The sequence below is a fragment of the Hemiscyllium ocellatum genome, chromosome 9 (genome assembly GCF_020745735.1).
Source record: "Hemiscyllium ocellatum isolate sHemOce1 chromosome 9, sHemOce1.pat.X.cur, whole genome shotgun sequence".
NCBI lineage: Eukaryota > Metazoa > Chordata > Chondrichthyes > Orectolobiformes > Hemiscylliidae > Hemiscyllium > Hemiscyllium ocellatum.
This window is the reverse complement of record NC_083409.1, coordinates 63,793,549-63,816,438: the sequence shown is the minus strand read 5'-3', so window position 1 is coordinate 63,816,438 and position 22,890 is coordinate 63,793,549. Positions and strand designations below refer to the sequence as shown.

Here is a 22,890-nt window from a genome sequence, read left to right as displayed (position 1 = left end):
AATAAAAATCCTGTTTCTGTGAGAGCTTGATCCACCCATTCTGGCTGCTTCTATTGTTCCTACTTTTAAAAAACATCCAAGACCTCATAAACTGTTCATTCTAATAGCTCTTAGTACACTGTTTGGCACCTCTCTCTCAAACTTCTTTCACAAAAAACAACTGGGACAATGTATACCTCTGAAAGACAAATTATCATAACATTACCATGATATTAACTGTCAGGCAGCATTGTTCATGTGTCAACTGATGCAGCAGGGACTGGATTTTATATCAACACAACAATCTTTGTTTTAACTGGCACCTTATGAATCGGCACTTTGATAAACCAGCAAAATTTATTCACATCAAATACTGCTGAAAATGTGTTGCTGGAAAAGCGCAGCAGGTCAGGCAGCAACCAAGGAACAGGAGAGTCGACGTTTCGGGCATAAGCCCTTCTTCTTTCAGGCTTATGCCTAAAACGTCGAATCTCCTGTTCCTTGGAAGCTGCCTGACCTACTGCGCTTTTCCAGCAACACATTTTCAGCTCTGATCTCCAGCATCTACAGTCCTCACTTTCTACATCAAATACTGCCAAGTTTACTGTATTATACTGTCCAATTGTTATAGTTTTTAAGTTTATATATCACAATGTAAATATACTTACTGTTCAATCAAATGGCCCACACAAAATATCAATGGTTGATTCAGTTTCAAATCAATTTCTCCTCAAGTGCTGCGATCAACTGTGATATCCAAGTAGTCAGTTGAGAGTATGAGTGAGAAAGCTCTCTGCTGGTAAGTTTTACTTAAGGCAAAGTTGCAATATTATTGAAGTGATGTATGCTGTAAATAACAATGATGTTTATATCCCCTGCAATATGTTTCAATTACTTAGTGTCTGTTTTTACATTGATTATGTGGATCACTTCATTATGCAGAATATTTAATTAACCAACTCTCTCCTGGTCCCATAGGTGCTGGATAATAAAACATTTATTGCATATACACAAGTGTGCACAGGTGTGGACACAATTTGAAAAATTCACTAGTCATCTTCTCCAATCATTGTTTATTCTGATTTTCAGAAAAAGAAGATGTTTCATTCACAATTCTCACTCCAAGTGGCTCGGTTTAAGTTCAAACCCAGGGGACTCATGCTCCACTATGACTTTTTCCAAAGAATTAAGCAGCTGCCAACAGTGTACAGTTATGGAGAATACAGGGATGTCTTTAAGGACTATGGAACCCATTACATGAGTGAGGGTATACTTGGCGGAACATATGAATATATTTGGGCAGTTAACAAAGAGCAAATGCAGAGAGACGGTATGTTTTTTTTTAAATGCACTGAAGTATTGAACTACAGTTTTTCATTTTGGAGACTAAGGCATTGTTAAGTGTAAAGGCACTTACCTTAGTGCTATTGTGGTGCAGTAGTAGTGTCCCAACCTTTGAGCCAGAAAGCCTAGGTTAATTTCATTTGCTCCAGAGTTGTATCAAAACATACCTGAACATGTTCATTAGAAAATAACTAGACATTTGTCTTATTGATAAGGGTAGTGTTCTGCTGTAAGGGGCTATTTCCTGTTATTCGGTAATTCATAGGGAAGACCAAGGAAAACGTGTGAGCCTAAAATCATATTTCAGGAATATGTGCTGTCATTTTGTTTCTGACACTCCAGCTCTTTAATAAAAGTCCCATTTCTTGAAAGCATCCTCTTTGATTCCTCGTACTTGGTTATCTTGACATGATGCATCGTCCCCATGAGAATTGAGTTGGTGAAGAAAGTAACTACAGTTACCTCGGTTCCTTAGGCTCCTCCATTGCTATGCTGAAAGAAATTGTAAAGACCTGCATTGGATTTTCTCATGATCTTCCTTGTTATTCTTTGGTAAGATTTTGGCAACCAGTAATGATCAAAGTTAAAAATCGCACAACACCAGGTTATAGTCCAACAGGTTTATTTGGCAGCACTAGCTTTTGGAGTGCAGCTCCTTCATCAGCTGGCTGTGGAGTATAAGATCATATTTATAGCAAAAGTTTACAGTGTGATGTAACTGAAATTATTTATTGAAAAAGGCCTGGATTGTTTGTTAAGTCTCTCATCTTCTAGAATAAACATATTGGTTTCAGTTCTTCCATATGTAATCTGCAGAATTTGTTCAAAGTTACATTCTCAAGTGAACTTTAACAATTGGTGTCATGTCGGCCCAGATAATGCATTAAAGGTGTGAGGTGTCCTGTGTGAAACTCTGTGCCACAATGTTCAGACAGACTCTAATCTAAAAAAAAGATTTACAGAATCTTACATGGATTCATGCAGTTTTTGAGTAAATTACAATATAATTCTGCAAGCACAAATTCACCCCACAATTGTAGATGTGTGTGTGTGTGTGAATATAGGTTTTGCTATAAATTCTGCATCTTATGATCTTGTACTCCACAACCACTTAATGAAGGAGCAGCTCTGAAAGCTAGTGCTTCCAAATAAATCTGTTGGACTATAACCTGGTGTTGTGTGATTTTTAACGTTGTCCACCCCAGTCCAACACTGGCATCTCCAAGTAATCATCAAGAATATCTTTGATAGAGGACAAATCATTGAAAATTCTTCTAAAGAAGAGGATTATCATTTGGAAATGCGCAGGTTAATCACTCATTTTCAATTATCAAATTAATGTTTTCCAAAATTAAAACATGAGTCCGAATGTTGGGAAATATCAGGAATGATTTAGACTTAATGCCCTGAATAAACATGAAATCAGCATCTTGGATTCCATTATTCATTATTAATACATTCCTTTATTTTCAATAAACTTTTGACAACAACATATACAAAATTATGTGTTCCAGAATCCATAAGAAAATAAATTTCAATGGATGTCAGGACAGCAGTGAATTTTTATGTTTTTTTATTTTTGCCACGTCAATAGATATTTCCATGTTTAGATTTTCTTTTTGAGCTCTTCGAATTGTGCCCAACTATATTAAAATGAAGATAGAAACATATTTTCACTAATGTACCAGAGGAGCTTGCTTCTTCACTGTTGGAGAATTGCTGCTGGAAGATGATAAAATGCATTCCTTTGCAGCTTAAGAGGGCTGAATGATATAGTTTAGTTAAAGAAGAGTTCTGATCTTTATATATGTATCTATGGAGTCCTGCAATGAATGCATGGGACTCTTATTCAAACCAAACAAGTGTGACTTCAAGATCCAAAAGTAATTACACAACAGCTTTGGAACTAATAAGATTGTCTGTTTCCCTCCAACCTATTTTCCTGTGGTTGGATTGAAAAGATCATAGATAAGAATAACATTTGGATTGTACATTTCACACAGAAATGTTCATTTGCAATGTACACTGGAACTTATTATATTTTTGTGATTGCTTGATTGAAATGAAAAAACGTGGATGAAATTACTCAGCCTAAGTCCAATGAGTGACAGTAAAGAAGAACCTAGCTTCAGAGTCTGTATTTACTGGGGATAATGGATGGAGGGAGAGGTGCAGTGTTCAATTTCAATAGGCCCTTTGTTGATTGTTTTTCGACTGGAATATGGGATTGAAAATCTAAAGCCAACAGATGTAGGAAATCACCAATGTTGAAATCTGGTAAATATCACGAAATGAGTTGGAGATTCCATAAGGAGCGAAATTGATCTTAAAATTGCAGCTAGGACATTTAAAATAGAAACCTGAACAATTTTCTTCCACAGTGGAAATCTAGTACTTTCTGTGCTCACAATCAGCATTATCAGTCAACTTAAATTTTAAAAATCAAGATTGCTAGATTATTATGAATAAATGGTAACAGAAACATGCAAAGAAGATGAGTATAAGACTATAAGATATAAGAGCAGAAATTCACCATTTAGCCCATTGAGTCTGTTCTGTTGTTCAATGAGATCATCATGTTTGATGGAGTCATAGAATCAAAAAGAAATAGACCTTTCAGACCAATTCCTCCATGCTGACCAGACATTCCAATTTGACCTAATCCCATTTGCCAGTATATGGCCATGTCCCTCTAAACCCTTATTATTCATGTACGCATTTAGATGCCTTTAAGTGTGGTAATTGTAACCACCTCCACCACTTCCTCAGGCAGCTCATTCCATATATGCACCACCCTCTGCGTATGGAAGTTACCCCTCAGGAACCTTTTAAATTCTTTCCCTTCTCAACTTAAACTTATGCCCTCTAGTTTTGGATTGCCCTATCCTGGGGAACAGACCTTGGCTATTCACTCGATCCATGCCCCTCATGATTTTATAAACCTCTATAAGGTCACCACTCAGCCTCCGATACTGCAGGTAAAAAAAGCCCCAAACTATTCAGTGTCTCCCTTTAACTCAAACTATCCAGTCCTGCCAGCATCCTTGAAAATATTTTCTGCACCCTCTGAAGTTTAACAACATCTTTCCTATAGAAAGGGCTTATGCCTGAAACACCAATTCTCCCTCTCCTTGGATGCAGCCTGACCTGCTGTGCTCTTCTAGTGCCATACTTTTCAACTCTTTCCTATTGGAGGCAACCAGAATTGTACATTGTTTTCTAAACATGATCTCACCAATGTCCTGTACAGCCACAACATGACATCCCAACTCCTATAGCCAATGTTCTGACCAATGAAAGCAAACATACCAAATACCTTCTTCACTATACTGTCTACCCGCGACTCACTTTCAAGGAACTATGCACCAGAGCTCTACCATTAAGTGTATAAGTCTGCCCTGGTTTGCCTTACCAAAATGAAACACCTCACATTTATCTTAATTAAAATCCATCTGTCACTCCTTGGCCCATTGGCCTGATCAAAGTTCCCTTGAACTTTGAGGTAATCTTCTTTGCTGTCCACTACACCTCCAATTTTGTTGTCATCTGCAAACTTACTGACCATGCCTCCTTTATTCACATCCAAGTCATTTATATAAATGATGAAAAGCAGTAGTCCCAGCACTGATTTTTTGGGACACACCACTGTTCACAGTCCTCCAATCTGAAAAACAACCCTCTTCCACCACCCTCTGTCTCCTACCTTCATGCCAATTTTGTATCCAATTGGCTAGCTCCCCCAGATCCATGTGATCTAACCTAACTAACCAGTCAACCATGCAGAATTTTATCAAAGTTTGCTGAAGTCCTTATAGACACTGTCTATTGTTCAATTTCACTTTTCTGCTTTACTCCCATAACCCTTCATTCTCTCACTGATTAAGAATCTGTCCATGTCAGCTTTGAATATAGTTAATGACCCAGCCTCACCAGCCTTTTTTGGTAAATAATTCCACAGATTCACAAACCTCAGAGGGAAGAAATATTTCCTAATCACTATCTTAAATGTATAACCTCTTATTCTGAGAGTATGCCCTTTGATCCTCAACCTTCCCACTTCCAGAGACAAACTGTCCTCATGTACCTTGTCCAGTCCTCTAAGAATCTTGTGTAACTCAATAAAGTTGACTCTCATTTTCCTATATTTCAATGAATATAGGCCAAATGTACTCAATCTCTCCTCATAAAACAGTCCCTCCATGTCTGGTTTCAACCTGGTGAGCCTTCTGTGGACTGCCTCCAATGCCAGTAATTCTTTCCTTAGGTAAGGGTCTCAAAACTGTTCACAGTATTCTAGCTATGATCAGACTAATGCCTTGTGTAGTTTTAGCAGAACTTCCTTACTTTTATATTCCATTCCCTTTGAAATAAAGGCCAATACTCCATTTGCCTTCACTATTACTCAATGAACTTTGATGCTAGCTTTTTGTGATTGTGATGTTTAAGACTCCCAAATCCCTCCATCTGTAGCTTTCTGCAGTCTTTTTCCATTTAAATAATGTTCAGCTCCTCTATTCTTTCTGCCAAAGTGCAGAATGTGTAGGTGAGGTTAACTGTCATCTAGTTGAGTAATGGAATGTGCTCAAGAAACTCAATGACCTAATTTTAGAGCTGTTATGCTCAAAGACAACCAAGAGAAAAATGGCCAAAGATTGAATAAAGATTCAACTTCGAAGGAATGCATATATCCATAAATTACTGTGCACATATGAAAGCCATTCATTACGTATACATTTATTTTTCTGATGTGTAAAGATGTTAATGGAACTAGAAGCTTCACTGGAAGAGTTCATACATTATCTATAGTGATTTGAAAGGAATGTCATTTTGATTAAAGGTGGACTTCCATCAAAATCTCTGAGGATCAAATAGAGAGAATTCATCTAATGACTTAGTGATTGATTGACATGAATGGAGACAGAATGATTATATTTATAATTGTAACATACTTACTATATTGCCCTTATAATGTTCCAAAAGTCTTGTAAATTATATGGAAGAAGTTTGTAGTCATAATGACAGTGAATTGTCAGTATTAATTCTTATTACTGTTAGGATACTAACAAGTTCTGACATTTTCATATGCAAAATTAAACATATAAATCCAGACGCTGATGTCAGTGATTTCATGTTCCTCTATGAAGTGCTGTCTTTGAAATGCTCACAGCTGGAAATCTTTTGAAATCATTTGCATTGATGCAAATTTTCACTTGTTGTGCTGTTAGCTGAGCTACATAAACACTTCAAAAAGTTATGTCTTGTAGCTACTTAACAGCAAATAAAGTAACAACCAACTTCTCTGGCACTGAAAAATTAATTTTACATTGTGAGATGGCATTCTGTAATAAAAATTATAAAACTTTTAAATGGCAAAATTTTCTTTTATGTTTAATGTTTTCATTTTCTGTAACATTATAAAACATGTGTGATAAATGTGCTCACTTCTTCCTGGTTTGCTGTCCTTGTTGTGATTGGATTTTAGTCTCCTGATGGCATCAGTTTGGCTGCTAGAAATTCAGCTTGCAGCAGCATAACTAATGTTGGAAAAGGCAAAATCCATGCCACAGAGATCAGCTATTTTTGAGGTCAATACTGAGTACTGTTGCGTCATTACTTACTACAATATTCAGGCCATGAACTCAATTATAAATTATTCAAATACTGACTGACAGCACTTATCTTCTTTTAATCTTTAGGTTACACATTGGATGATGCTAAAGACTGTGCAAAGGCAGGATTTAATGTAGGGGCAAACATTAAAGGAGTCTATGTTGCTGTTGACGTCAATGCTGGAGCTTGCAGTGGGCTTCTGGACATTAAAGGAGGTACTTCTAACATAATAGGTTTTCACAAAGTTAATGTGGCATTTGTCCACTATATATTTTATTTTAACTCATTAATAATTATCAAACAAGTGGGAAATTTTAGTAGCTCACTGTGAAAATTCACACTACAAACTGGTACTGGATCATGCAGATCAGGAAAGTCCCAAGTTCAATTTCTGACGTAGTTGATCACAACCAGGGAAGCTATTAAGTAATACAAAAGATTTAATAGATGTATGCTTGTTTGTTTTCCTCATAAGCCTTGTTTCTCAGTTGAGAAAAGTGGGAACGTGTTAAAAGAATTGGCAGGCTGTTTATCAATCTACAACGTGTACACTGCTTCATGACCAATGCAATTTGGAGTCAGATTTGATCCTGAAGAACACTTCTGAAGATGATCATTGGATTCAAAATATTAATTTTAGTTTCTCTCCATAGATGCTGCCAGACTAGCTGAGATTCTCCAGTAATTTCTGTTTTTGTTTCAGATTTTCAGCATCAGTAGTTTTTTTTTGTTATTTGCTACATTTCTTACAGATTCCTGTTAATTTAGTGTCTTTTCCACTTTCCTGTTTAACCGTTCAGTTAAGATAATGGTCCTATCCCAGTTCAGGAGAAGCTCCTTCCATCAGCATAGTTTCTTCCTATGCTAGACTAATAGTAGTGTCCTATGAAAAAGACCCCTTCATTCTCGCACAAACCCCTTAGCTACATTCTGAGTATTCACACTCAAGCAAAATGGCTGCTTGAGTGTGAGACAAAGAAGTGTTCCACAAATGTGAATACTTATTTTTAGAGAAGTGGTGTGAAAATTGGTGGAATAGAGGGCAGAATAGGAAGCTTCAATTAATTTTTTTCTTCATTATTAATTCTAATTGTATATCCATTGCTCCAGAGGGTATTTCCAGATCAAAATACACCGAAGATTTCATAGTATTCGTGAGAGGTGGAGCAAGTGAGCATGTGACTGCTCTTGCTCACAAACAGCTTCCAACTGTAGAGCTGATGCAGGAATGGGGAGATGCTGTTGAGTATAATCCAGAAATCATTAAATTTAAGGTAATATTTTCATCTATTAGAATTACTGAAAGAACTTTTATACATAGTTGTTTGACACTATAGGACTTGAGTACAGCTGAAAAAATATACATTTTGTCAACGGTTTTCATCTGCACTCATCATGACAATTGCAAAAAATGTCAAGATAGAGGAAGGCAAAACAATGTTTATGCTGTAAGAGAGGAGAGTAATGATTGGTAGAAGCATTGCCATCAAGAATGCAACAGTTAATGATGACTGACAGTCAACTGCCAAGTTATGTTTAAATTTTAAACAGGCAATTTGATTCTGATTAGTCAAGGCATTGTGCTGAAAAATGAATCAAAAATGTCTGTCACCTATTTTAATGAATTAAAACAGATGCCTGTGTGTATGCAAGTTCTTTCTTTCTGCAAAGTGCAAGTCTCTTTTTTAGTTTTTTCCCGTGCGTGCACAAGTGTACAAAACTGCAACACAACTACCAATTCTATATTTGTTGTCTGTCGAATTTGCATACTCAGAATGATTTAACAAATGTCATTTAAGCATGGAATCACAACCAATGTTGAACATTGTATTGTAACGTTTGCAAGCATTGACTGATTAGATGTGGTCAATGCCTTGCTTGTTGTGAGCAGCTAAAGTGATAAGCTGTTTGGTATGATATGCCAATCTTTGGGACATATGGCCCATCTACTTTGCATCTCATTGTCACCAAAACTCATATACCACATTACTCATTTATGTTCTAAGCAGAATGTATCTTTAGTTTGACAGAAACATCTTGTTAGTGGTGAACACCACTGGTTTCAATATTGTGTCGTTGCACCATGAAAATTACCTTCACCTGTTCTTCAAAGTTTGGGATGCTTAATCCTTCCAATCCAAGGAAGTCTTAGGCCTGTTTCTACCTTTGCACAATAGACACAGAAATGATCTGAGGATAGCCATTATCCCACAGGTGTTGATGTGCCTCATTTCAGCATCAAATGTGCACAATGAATGAATGGCATGGATGCTAGTTGAGAAGTTGCCTATAATGTGAATCATACAGGACATTGTACAATAGGAATCCCACTACATTTATTAATCAATGAAAATAGGTTTGTAGTACAGAACCCTATGGCCAGTTTTTCAACTAGGTCATCAAGGCAGGGAAGCTCATTTGACTGTTCCATTTCAAAGATATGGAGGTGTCAGTGTTGGACTGGAGTTAAAAATGAATTTGAGCGCAGGATGGAGCCCTTTCAGACATAAGGAAATTCTTATATGTAACTGTGGTTATAAATATAGCAGCTATAACATGTATTTATCAGAAAATGTGAAGGGAGGAGTTTATGTGTCACTCCATTGAATGGCACTTTCTCATATAACCCAACAAAACTATTTACGAGAGCTCAGCCTCATTAGAATACCATGGTAATATAATTTATTTGGGCCCACATGGTGTCATTGAAACTGATTCAACTGAGTGAGTTGCTGAGTGAATACTGACTCAACGGTACTGGTTGATCTGGATTGCCATGGTATTAACCTACAGTGCAGATGTCTACTTTTCTGAGTGGTGAAGAGGCTTGCAATGTCAAATGAACACAGGGACATGATGCTGCTATCAATATGCAAGTAGTTTACGATCTTTGCAAATGTGAAAGAATCCTCCAGCTATTCACTACAAGCAAGGAACTGACTGCACCCAACCAGCCACTGCTTTTAAAACTGGCAACATGTGCAACATTAGATATGATACTGCGATTGAACAACATTTACTAAATAATCCATTTTGTGTTTTTAAACATCTATTGGATGTGGGCATCACTGGCTAGCCAGAATTTATTGGCAATGCTAGCTGCCCTTGAGAAGGTGGTGGTGAGCTGCCACCTTTTTAACACAACAATGATGCAAGAACAATGATATTTCTATGGTGAAAGGTTTAGCAATGTTATCCCACTTTCTTTCTCAATTACAGCATCTAATTGGAAAATAAAGCAGCTACTGAAACACATTAAATGACCAATTGTTTTAAAACCATGTAAAAAACAAAGTATTAGAGGTGAAATCACTTTTTAAGAGATACAGACATTGGCTTGCAAAACTCACAGACATCAAAATGACAAAGATAGTCTCGCTATCTAGCTCTCACTCTCTCTCTCTCACACACACACACACACACACACACACACACACACACACACACACACACACACACACACACACACACACACACACACACACACACACACACACACACACACAGAGAGAGTCTCTCTCTCTCTCTCTCTCTGGGCACAAGAGCTCAACATAACTGGTTTCTGACACTTCCAACATTCACTCAGTGTTAGATTCTGAACAATGCAGCACAGAGACACAAAATCCAGCAAATACTCTGCTAGAATACTCCAACCACACAAATGGAAAATATAGCCGAAAGATTGTTGTTTATTGTTCACATTTTAGAATTTTAGAACCCACAATGTGAATCTTCCAATCTAACTTCCTCTAACAATTATATGTCAAAACAGGCACTTTCTCCTACTATATATTCTCTTCCCTCCACTCAGATATTTAAGCTAGAATCAGTTACATTGGAGCACCTGCTTCTGTGTTTGTCACATCCTTGGGGTCAAAGTTGCCATCTATCCTCTGATCTGTGGCAAACTGTTAACTGGAGGTTCCTCAGCCAATGATTCCTTAGGAACCAGCTGACTCAGGCCAAATTTCCCCCAGGAGCTTTCTGATATGCTGAAACATAACCTACCTGCAATAGCATCTGTTTGCTCACCCGCTAGCTTCCCATTTTGCTCAACTTGCACGACTAGGCTTTCATGATCGTGCACTAAAGACATTAGCATTTCATCCATCGAAATACTTGCAGTAGGCCCTCCTGTCTTTGTGGCTGCTGATGATCTCTGATACAATTTCATGTCTAGGGACAACAAGATCAGTTTCTATATCTTATTCACAGCGCAATTGTTAATTCCACCTGTATCAATATAAACAGAGGCATGCCGTCAATGCTTCAACTTTGGTACACTGGCTGGCATTTCTTGTAGCTGAGAGTTCATGTGAGGATAGTGAAACATTGCTCAATCACTGCACGATGGGAGTGAGTTCAACAGTTATGGTCACAAGTGGCACATCAAACTTGGTGATGCTGGTTCCCCAGGAGATGGTTGATACTTACAGTATTTACAAATCCACCACTAGATTTATAGGAGGGGGCCAGGATTGTGGCATTAGGGGTGATGTCATGTGACTAGTAACCTAGACCTGAAGCTAATGTCCTGAGGACTTGGCATTGAATCCCTCCCTAGCAGATGGTGACATGTGAACTCATTTAAAATCTGGAATAAATATCTTGCCTACCATGTAACCATTGACAATTGTTGTAAAACCCATCTAGTTCATTAATGTCCTTTAGGGAAGGAAATACATCATCCTTACCTGCTCTGGCCTGCATGTGACTCAAGGCCTACAGCAATGTGGCTGACTCTTAACTATCCAGTGTGCAATTGGGTTTGGGCAATGAATACTGGTCAAGCCAGTGATGCCCATATTCCATCATCATCAGAACCCTTTTCCTCCTCACCTTAGTCTGTTTCAAATTCTCTGGCTGTCATGAGACAAGCCATATCTGTCACTAGTTAATGCTAGAGTTAGCTTTCAGACTTCATCCTAGGGTCTGTAGTCAGTCACTTCATGCGCTTGTGTTACCTTAGAAACCATCTTAACGTTCTTCAGTTGCCCATTGGCCCTTTCTGTCCTCTCCAAGTTTTGTGGCATTTAGCTTGCATTCAGTTTTGCTTTCCCTTTTATTTTCAATGCCGTCATGTTGCAGGGACTCTATTACATTAATGACAGTTCTTTCCTGCATTTCCCTCATCTGTCTTTCAATACTCAGAACCTCCCACCAGCTGCTGCCCTGTCCTCCAATTCCTGTTGTCCTCCTGCACCTTTTATGTTTTTCCTTCAGAATTTGAATTCACCCATGCACACACAGTAACCAAATTGCCTTTTCCTTTGATTTCTTATTTTGACTACGCTTGTCCACTCTGCAATCCTCTACTGCAGACTGTCAAGACTGCATCATTTCCAGCAACACCACTCAGAAACGTTTGACCTTGCCATACACATATGAGGATATTTGATCCTTCTTTGAGGGTTTCTTGCCCATTGACACAGTTCAGCATTTTATTCTTAACCTCAAAGTCCTGTAATGGTTCACCAGCTTATGTCAACCATTCCTGTTCCGCCTTACAATGGTTCTTAGACTTTAGGATTTGACAAAGCACAAAAATCACACTGACATGAGTGTTGGCTCAACCATAAATTTGTTTATTAATATATACCTCTTGATGCCCTAATAAAAAGCTTCTAAGTTTGGTCTAAATGATACAGTGTATTGATTGATTTGCCTGATTTAAATCCATCCAAAATTTAATGTAGCTTGCACCCAAAGTACAGAAAAACCTTTATTGAAAAACCACAGGAAAAAACTCTTGTTTCCGTCCAAACTTTACTTTTTTCAGACCCAAGCCCCCAATATTTGGTTGTTGCCCATAAGGTTACCAGAGCCCCTCAGTCCCAATATCCCTCAGAATTGGCTGATAACTTGTAACTGTCTACAGATTTGTGCTTCCAATGAGAACAATATGTCTTGACTCTCGTTCATGACTGCAGGCCTGTCCAGACCAAAATCACTATAATTTGACTGAAACACTTACAATCAGACTGCATATTAGTGACGTGAGATTATGTAACAGTGAAGCTGTCAATGAATGATAATCCATGCAAGTCAACCTCTTGCCACACACAAGTGAGAATTTTGTCTCATCATTCAAAACTTAGTTGGAAATGAAACATTTTTCTCTCAGTGCTTCTTAATCTTCTTGTCACAGACTGTGGACATTCTTGGCACTTCATATTTCATGAAATACTGTAAGTTTATCTCAAGGTTTAACATGTGCCATTGGTATGATGTGTTACAAGTTGTGCAACTTCTGGCAATGTAGTTGAGATATCCACTAAGTATGATTGTACATCGGGAGCTTTCATAGGTTCGATCATTTTAGCACATATTTCAATTCTGTAGGTACAATTACTTGACCCTCTTGAGGCAACGTTCCATGGGAAGTTGCCAAAAGCCAACTGTATTCAATCTCATATCGCGCAGCTTTTCTCCACCCATGATCGAGAGAGTTGGAATACTATGTCATTCAATCAATTAGAGTCGTACAGTCACAGAGATGTATGGCACGAAAACAAACCCTTTGGTCCAACTCGTCCATGCCAACCAGCTATCCTAAGTTAATCTAGTTCCATTTATCAGCACTTCACCCATATCCTTCTAAACCCTTCCTATTCATGTACCCATCCTTGTGCCTTTTAAATATTATAATTGTACCAGCCTCCACAATTTCGTCTCACAGCTCATTCCATACACATACCACCCTCTGTGTGAAATATTTGCTCCTTAGGTCCCTTTTAAATCTTTCCCTTCTCATCTTAAACCGATGCCCTCTAGTTCTGGACTCCCCCACCCCAGGGAAAATACCTTGTATATTTAGCCTATCCACGCCCCTCATGATTTTATTAACCTCTATGAGGTCACCTCTCAGTCTTCGATGCTCCAGGCAAAACAGTCTCAGTCTGTTCAGCTTCTCCCTGTAGCGCAAATCCTCCAACCCTGGCAACATCCTTGTAAATTTTTTCTGAATGCTTTCAATCTTCACAACATCCTACAGGAGGGAGACCAGAATTGCACACAATATTCCAGAAATGATCTAACCAATGTTCTGTACAGCTGCAACATGACTTTCCAACTCCTATACTCAATGCTCTGACCAATAAAGGAATGTGTACCAAATGCTATCCTTCACTATTCTATCTACCTGCAATTCCATTTTCATGGAACTGTGAATATGCACTCTAAGGTCTCTTTGTTCAGCAACACTTCCCAGAACCTTACAATTAAGTGTAGAAGTCCTGCCCTAATTTGCCTTTCCACACTGTAGCACCTCACATTTATTTAAATTAATCTCAATCTGTCATTCTCAGCCAATTGGCCCATCTGATCAAGATCCCATTTTGATGTTAGATTTCTTTTCCTGCCTCGAGAATTATGCTGCCATCAAGCACTTCTCTTGCACAACATTGCCTTAGGAAAAATGGTATTAATTCTGAACCTCAGGTCACCTTCGGAAGGTAGAACATAGAACAATACAGCATAGAACAGTCCCTTCAGCCCTCGATGTTGCGCTGACCTGTGAACTAATCTCAACTCTTCCCCCCACACTATCCCATCATCATCCATATGCTTATCCAAGGATTGTTTAAATAATGTGGCTGAGTTGACTTCATTGGCAGGTAGGGCATTCCATGCCTTTACCACTCTCTGCGTAAAGAACCTCCTCTGACATCTGTCTTAAATCTCTCACCCCGCAATTTATAGTTATGCCCCCTCGTATAAGCTGATGTCATCATTCTAGGAAAAAGACTTGCACTGTCTACCCGATCTAATCCTCTGATTATCTTGTATGTCTCTATCAAATCCCCTTTAGCCTTCTTCTTTCCAATGAGAACAGACCCAAGTCTCTCAGCCTTTCCTCCTAAGACCCTCCCTCCAGAACAGACAACATCCTGGTAAATCTCCTCTGCACCTTTTCCAATGCTTCCACATCCTTCCAGAAATATGGTGACCAGAACTGTACATAATATTCCAAGTGTGGCCACACTAGCATTTTGTATAGTTGCAGCATGATATTCCGGCTCCGGAACTCAATCCTAATGAAACCTAGCACACTGTATGCCTTCTTAACAGCACTATCAACCTGGGACTTATATACATGGACTGCAAGATCCCTCTGCACACCCACACTACCAAGAATCTTTCGATTGACCCAGTACTCTGCTTCCCTATTATTCTTCCCAAAGTGCAACACCTCACATTTCGCTGCATTGAACTCCATTTGCCACCTCTCAGACCAATTCTGCAGTTTATCCAAGTCCCCCTGCATCCTGTAACATTCTTCCAAACTACCCACTACTCCACCTATTTTAGTGTCATCTGCAAATTTACTAATCCATCCACCTAATGCCTGTGTCTAAGTCATTTATAAAAATGACAAACAATAGTTGTCCCAAAACAGATCCTTGTGGCACACCACTAGTAACCAGACTCCAGGCTAAATATTTTCCATCAACCACCACTTGCTGCCTTCTTTCAGAAAGCCAGTTTCTAATTCAAACTGCTAACTCACCCTCAATTCCATGCCTCTGCATTTTCTCCAACAGCCTACCATGTGGAACTTCATCGAAGGCTTCACTGAAGTCCATGTATACCACGTCAACTGCTCTACCCTCATCTACATACTTGGTCACCTTCTCAAAAACTCAATGAGGTTTGTGAGACATGACCTGCCTTTGACGAAACCTTGCTGCCTATCTCCAATCAAATTGTTGCTTGCTAGATGATTATAAATCTCATCTCTTATAATCCTTTCCAAAACTTTCCTACAACAGAAAGTTGGTCTATAATTACATGGTCAGCTCTACTGTCCTTCTTGATAAAAGGCACAACATTTGCAATCTACCAGTCCTTTGGTACTAACCCTGTAATAATGACGACTCAAATATCAAAGCCAAAGGCTCTGCTATCTCCTCCCTAGCTACCCAGAGAAACCTCAGATAAATCCCATCTGGCCCAGAGAACTTGTCTACTTTCACTCCTTGTCGAATTGATAGCACCTGTTCGCAACTAACTTTGATCCTTTCTAGTCTAATATCCTGTACCTCATTCTTCTCTTCTACAATATTCTCCTTTTCTTGAGTGAAAACTAATGAGAAGTGCTCATTTAGCACCTCTCCAATCTCCACAGGGGCCACACTCAACTTCCCACTTTTGTCTTTTACTGGCCCTATTCCTGCCCTAGTCATCCTTTTATTCCTCACATACCTATAGAAAGCTTTAGGATTCTCCTTTATTCTATTTGCTAAAGACTGCTCATGTCCTCTCTTTGCTCTTCTTAACTCTCTCTTTAAATCCTTCCTAGTTGATCTGTAACTCTCCATCGCCTCATCTGTACCATCTTGCCTCATCAACCCATAAGCCTCCTTCTTCTGCTTAACATGAGATGCAATTTCTGTAGTAAACCACAGTTTCCTTACCTTATGACTTCCTCACTGCCTGACAAGGACATACCTATCAAGGACATGCAATATCTGTTCCTTAAACCAGCCACCCCCATTTCCATTGTCTGCATCCCCTGCATTTTGCTACCCCATTCTACGCATCCTAATTCTTGCATAATTGCTGTATAATTTCTCTTGCCCCATCGATAACTCTTGACCTGTGGCATGTATCTATCCCTTTCCATCATTAAACTAAACATAACTGAATTATGGTCAGTCTCTCCAAAGTGCTCACCTACAACTAAATCAAACACCTGGTCTGGTTCATTACCAAGTACCAGATCCAATTCCCTCCCCACTTGTCGGCCCTTCGACATACTGTGCCAGGAAACCCTCCTGTACACATTGGACAAAAGCTGATCCATCCGACGTACTAGAGTTATAGCATTTCCAGTCAATGTTGGGGAAGTTAAAGTCCCCCACAATGACCACCCTGTTCCTTTCACTCCTGCCCAGAATAATTTTGCCAATCCTCTCTTCCATCTCCCTGGAACTCTGCGGAGGCCTAGAAAAAGCTCCAAACAGTGTGACCTTTCCTCTTCTGTTTCTAACCTCAGCCCACACTACCTCAGTAGATGGGTCCTTGTCAAAAGTTCTTTCAGCCACCATTATACTATCCTTGACTACCAAGGCCACACCTCCCCCTCTTTTACCACCTTGCCTGTTCTTAATGAAAGATCCAAACACTGGAACCTACAACATCCATTCTTCACCCTGCTCTATCCATGTCTCCAAAATGGCCACAACATCGAAATCCCAGGTAGCTATGCTGCAAGCTCACCTACCTTATTTCGGATACTTCTGGTGTTGAAGTAGACACACTTCAAACCAGTTTGCTGTCTGCCAGCACATTCCTGTGACCCTGAAATCCTGTCCCTGTCCTCTCTACTCTCATCCTCCTGTGCACTGCAGAAAAAAAAGGGTTGTCATCAAACACACACATTTACTGTTGAAAAGCCCTTTGAAAAACAATTCAATTAGTCCCTACTTTGCTCTTTCCCCATAAATTTTAGCTATTAGCTCAATAATACAAAAATTACATGTCTTTTTGTTATGCAAAAATCAGACAAAGTAACATCAGAATCAGACAATTTGTGATTTACCAGTGCCTTTAAAATTCCAATCGAGCTACCCATGGGCTCACCCACCTCTGGACTCATCACAGAAGCAGTAATGCAAAGGTTAGAAGAAACAGTCTTACCACAAATTCAACCCAAACTCTGGGTCAGATATGTGGATGACACCTTTGTACTCATTAAAAACACAGAAATAGAGCACACACACCTGATCATCACAGGAATCCGATTCACGAGAGAGGAAGAAAAGGACAACCAACTCCCATTCCTAGATGTGATGGTACAGAGAACACCGAACGGAGAATTCAACACAAAGGTATACAGGAAAGCCACATACACAGACCAAGTCCTGAACTATGAAAGCAACCACCCCAACACACACAAAAGAAGTTGCATCAAGACACTATTCAAAAGGGCCACAACACACTGCAGCACACCAGAACTGCAAAAAGAGGAAGAAGAACACCTATACAATGTATTCGCCAAAAATGGATACCCACGCAATTTTATCAACAGATGCCTAAGGGAATGACAATGGAATGAGAACATGCCGCAACCCAAAGGACTAGCCACACTACCATACATCAGGAGCATTTCCGAACTGACAGCCAGACTACTGCGACCACTAGGACTCATAACAGCACACAAACCAACAGCCACTCTCAGACAATTCACCAGAACGAAGGACCCGATACCCAGCATGAGCAAGACCAACATAGTGTACAAAATCCCATGCAAGGACTGCACAACACACTACATAGGACAAACAGGAAGACAGCTAATGATCCGCATCCATGAACACCAACTAGCCATGAAACAATGCAACCAGCTTTCCTCAGTAGCCACACACTCAGATGACAAGCAACATGAGTTCAACTGGGACAACACTACTATTATAAGGCAAGCCAAACAGAGAACAGCCAGGGAATTCCTAGAGGCATGGCACTCATCCACAGATTCTATCAACAAACACATCGACCTGGACCCAATATACCGGCCACTGCAGCGGACAGCTGGAACTGACAACCGGAAGTGGCAGAGACAAACCACTATACATGCCGGAGGAAACATCACAGAAGCGCTTCACAGGAGGCTCTCAAGCACTGAGGATGTCACCTAGACAGGGGATGAAATGTTTGCAACACAAATTCCCAGCTCAGCGAACAGAACCACACAAGTCAGACTTCAGTTCAGTGTTTGCTCAAAAGGACCTTTGTGTTGGACATCAACAACCAACATGTCAGGGTCTTGCTCCATGGGGACGGGCCAAACACAGACCACATCCATAGACATTGGCTTTAGACATGTGCCAGCATCAAAGAGCCCACATAACACATCCCTGATCCACTTACAGGGTGCTTCTACACTTCATTGCTGCACCTTGAGGCATAATGGCAACCATCGATGTAATGCTGTAGCAAGGACAGTGTACTCTCAGTGTCATGATTGAACCAGGCTGCATCTTGGGGCTCTTGACGATCTTAGTGCACAGTTCAATCTGAGCCTTTCAGGATGCTCATATCATCTCTGCCTTGCCTTTCAGTGCCTAGGCCCTCAGCCAGAGACACCAAGCTCACAGCACTGCTGTATTACTGTGCTATTTAGTGCAGATATAAAACCGAGAAGTTTCTCATGGTTATCAACAGTCCTCGGTCAAGTCATGGGAGATAAACTTCTGTTATGATGTCCATGTCCAAGGAATATGCCATGGCAGCTCAGCACTAACAGTACTCATATAGATGCACAGTAACCTCTTAAAGGTGGTGCTGGCACCAAGGACATTAGTCTATTCTGGGATATCGTGGCAATGGCAAGTTTTTCTAGGTACAACAAATGGTAGAATGGTGCTAGAATTGGACCAGAGGGACACCATAAGGATGGGGTAGGTAGTTAAAGAGAGTTATTTAGTGAAATGCAGCAAAGAAACCCATTAGGCCTTGTAGAACTTGACAAAAAAAAGACAGCCTAAAAAATGTAAATTTCAGCCCGAATAAATAGTTCAGTGTAGGAAATTTCCTCCTCTATTCTTCTCTCACTCTCACTTGTGTGGCACATCCTAATCACCCACTAAGATCAGAATTTCTATTAAATGGAAATACTAGTTGCAAGCTATGTTTCACCACTCTGTGACTTCCCCTAGCTCTGTCATCTTTACCATATTTTTGTACATGGTAGGAAATGCAATTTTATTAATAATTTCCCTCGTTTTTTTCTTTATTTTGCAGCCAGTACCTCTTTATGAGCTAATCACTTCAGATACATTTCAGAGTGCCAGTAGGATCAAAGCCAACATGAGGCGAGCCCTCGAGGAGTATCTGATGGAATCCAGTTTCTGTCGATGTGCTCCATGTCAAAACAATGGTGTTGCTGTTCTTAAAGGTATAGTACAATCAGTGACTGGTGGACACTAGAAGGCATAATTCTTACACAATAATAATTTTTGTTTAATTCCTTTCAATGTAAAGAAATAATTACAAAATCCTTTATTACAGCGACAAATAGTGAACTTTTTTAGATTAAATCACTGGGAGGGGATAACATCACTTCTGATGAAATGCAATATTCAAAGAGTAATACCACATTCTCAGAAATCTTTGCTCTTTTCTTGATAATTAGTCATCATTAATTATAGTGAAAGCTCTTTTTTAAAATCAAAATGCAAATCTCACCATATTTCCTTAAAAGTAGATATTATAATGTGAGCCATTGCTTTGCAACAACTGACTGAGTCAACATTTATTAGATTCTATAAGTGATAATACGATTCTCCTGCATTTCTATTCATGTTTTGTGGATTAATTCAACAATTCCTTCCATTTTCCAAGAGAACAGCAAATTAAGATACTTGATGATAATTAACACAATTGGATGCAAATCATGTTGCCTTATTCCTTGCAAGCATCTGTGTAATACAGCTTGATACCAGTTAATTGTAGTAAAGACTACAAAATGAAAATGTATTGTCTAACATCAGTAATGAAATGATTTAATCATTGCAGGCACCCAGTGTTCATGCATATGTCCTGCTGGTGCTCATGGAACTGCCTGTGAAAATACAGCCAGGAAGGGTAAGCATCATTAGTTGTGTTAATGAGAGAAATAATAATTGTATTTTCAGCAATGATAGATAACATTTTGCAATGCTAGACCAATGCAGCATAGTCTTGTGGCAGTTGCTTGATGCACTTTGTTGCCATAGATCATATTCATTTTCCTTTGTTTAATTTATCCCAGTTTCAATTATTTTACAATAAATAGAATCTCCTGAGCTCAAGATGAGGAATAAGGAGGCTGAAGGTCTTGAAAATTAGGTGGGTTTTTGTCAAGACTTATACCCAAAGTCTTCCCACTTCATGCAAAAAACGTGCCAGACAGAAAAATGCCTGCCTTGCCTGAATGTGGGAAGGTGTTGTGTTTAAGACCTTCCACCTCCTTCCTTGAGTTGTCAATTACTGACACTTAAGTTTCTCTTCCAACATCAGCTTTAATTCCCCCAACGCCCAATAAACCTGCTGAAATGATTGTGATATTGACTGCAGACATGGTCTTCTCTGTGGCCTTGCCAATAATTCAGAGCAGTCACCTACAGCCTTGAAGCTCTAGGCAGGCAAGACATAATATCCAAGGATCCTCAGTGGGGAGGAAGGGTCCTCTTAAATCCCTGGCTGGCAGAAAATCCAACAAGTCTTCCATCTAAGTGTGAACATAAGTGTATTCATACGTTCCAGGAAATATGCGAGACACCAGCCACATTCAGAAGATTTAATCCAGTAGGAAAATTGGGAATCAGCCACTTCTCTTAATGAAAGAAACTAAGGTTGCCTTTTCTGGGAACTTGCTGTCATGCTATTGATCGCAAAATGGAAAAACTACATTTTTACAAATCTATTTTGTTCTTTTCAGCCTAAAATTGCACACTATGATGAATTTCTATACATTTTGATATTTGATATGAAAAATCATATTAGAAAAATATTACATTTAATGCCATGGCATGTCATATTGTTTTAGATTTTTCAGTCGATGGGAAGTGGAGTTGTTGGTCACCTTGGTCTGAATGCAGAAATAAACAAAGGATAAGGACCCGACAGTGCAATAATCCCCCACCAGACAACGGTGGCCAAGCATGCAGAGGTGATAATCAGGACACACTGTTATGCTAATGATGAAACAATGTTTTACTTTGACTTTCTTCACGACTTCAGATTTTGGCTTCAAAAGTATTTGAATCCAATATAAAATCTTGTTTCAGTTGAAGATGATGTGGCAATTGTAAACGTAATTTTAAAATATGATTAAACAATGTCTAATCAAGGGAATCTGGGGTAGTAAACATGAGTTAAATAAAGTCAATTCATCTTTAAGACTAAACAGCTTTTCTTTTGTTTTTCTGTATGGATGAATATATTTACATGCAAAAATTTATCAAGTTACGAATTTAATATAAAAGGACCATACCAGGATGTCTAGGCATATTTTTTGTTCAATAGGTAGATTCAACTGAATAACCAATAAGCATTTCACACGTACACATGGAGAAACAACTAATAGTGTGAAAAAAAGCAATAAAAAGATGCTTAAATTCCTTTATATACATTCTGCATGAAGATGATGCGCTTCATTATGTGTAAGTGTTAGAGAAGTCACCACATCTGAAAACATATGCATGAAAAAAAATGTAATTATTATCTTTGTGGACAAAATAATATTGTACCATTATGCAAACGATCTTGTGAGTTCTTCAAAGCTCAGTTGCAAAGTCCAAACAAAACATGTTCTGCATTAATTCTCACATATCTTGTTAATTTGCTGATCTTGGCTAAGGTGACAGTTGTAATGTTACAATTTAAGTAAGGACAGCAATACTCAGAAATGCCTGCATGTCCTCATGTCTATCAAATGCCATGTGTTTTAGAATAGTAAGGTTTATGTGCACAAGCAGTCACTTACTAGCTCGACATATCAACAATGGTCACTTGAACAAGGTAACAAAAGGCAGTTATGGAGAGCTATGACCAGAATGAGCAATATCTTGGTGGAAAAATCACACTTAATGTAAAGAAATGCTGATAAACTATAAGTGCAGAAGATAATTTGACAATTCGGGGTAACCATGGAAACAATGCTACCTAAAATAAGTCTAAGAAAGTACCATCTAAAAACATTCTTATGACAGTCCTAATCCTATTTGATTACCCTGTAACCAAAATCCTAAATATATCAACCATGGTGTCGATTAGTTCAGTTGGCTGGACAGCTCGTTTGGAAGGCCACACTGTTAGTGATGCTAACCGTGTAGGCTTAATTTCTGCACTGGCTGAGGTTACCCTGGAGGACTCTCCTTCTCAAACTCTCCCCTTGCCTGAGATATGGTTACAACTGTCATCTCTCTCGAATGAGAGAACAGCCCAATGGTCTAGTAAAATGATAACAACTTTGCT

General features: G+C 39.0%; 1 protein-coding gene across 1 annotated transcript in view; it reads left to right on the top strand.

Moving 5' to 3' along the window:
- Positions 1–21,612, top strand: part of dab1a (DAB adaptor protein 1a) — a 360,206-nt gene extending 338,594 nt beyond the window's left edge. Inside the window, exons 21-26 of the mRNA XM_060829579.1 lie at positions 1,069–1,309; positions 7,020–7,148; positions 8,044–8,207; positions 19,675–19,828; positions 20,449–20,517; positions 21,461–21,612. Of these exons, the coding sequence (XP_060685562.1) occupies positions 1,069–1,309; positions 7,020–7,148; positions 8,044–8,207; positions 19,675–19,828; positions 20,449–20,517; positions 21,461–21,612 (909 nt within the window). The remainder of the gene's footprint in view (positions 1–1,068; positions 1,310–7,019; positions 7,149–8,043; positions 8,208–19,674; positions 19,829–20,448; positions 20,518–21,460) is intronic.
- Positions 21,613–22,890: the final 1,278 nt, after the last annotated feature.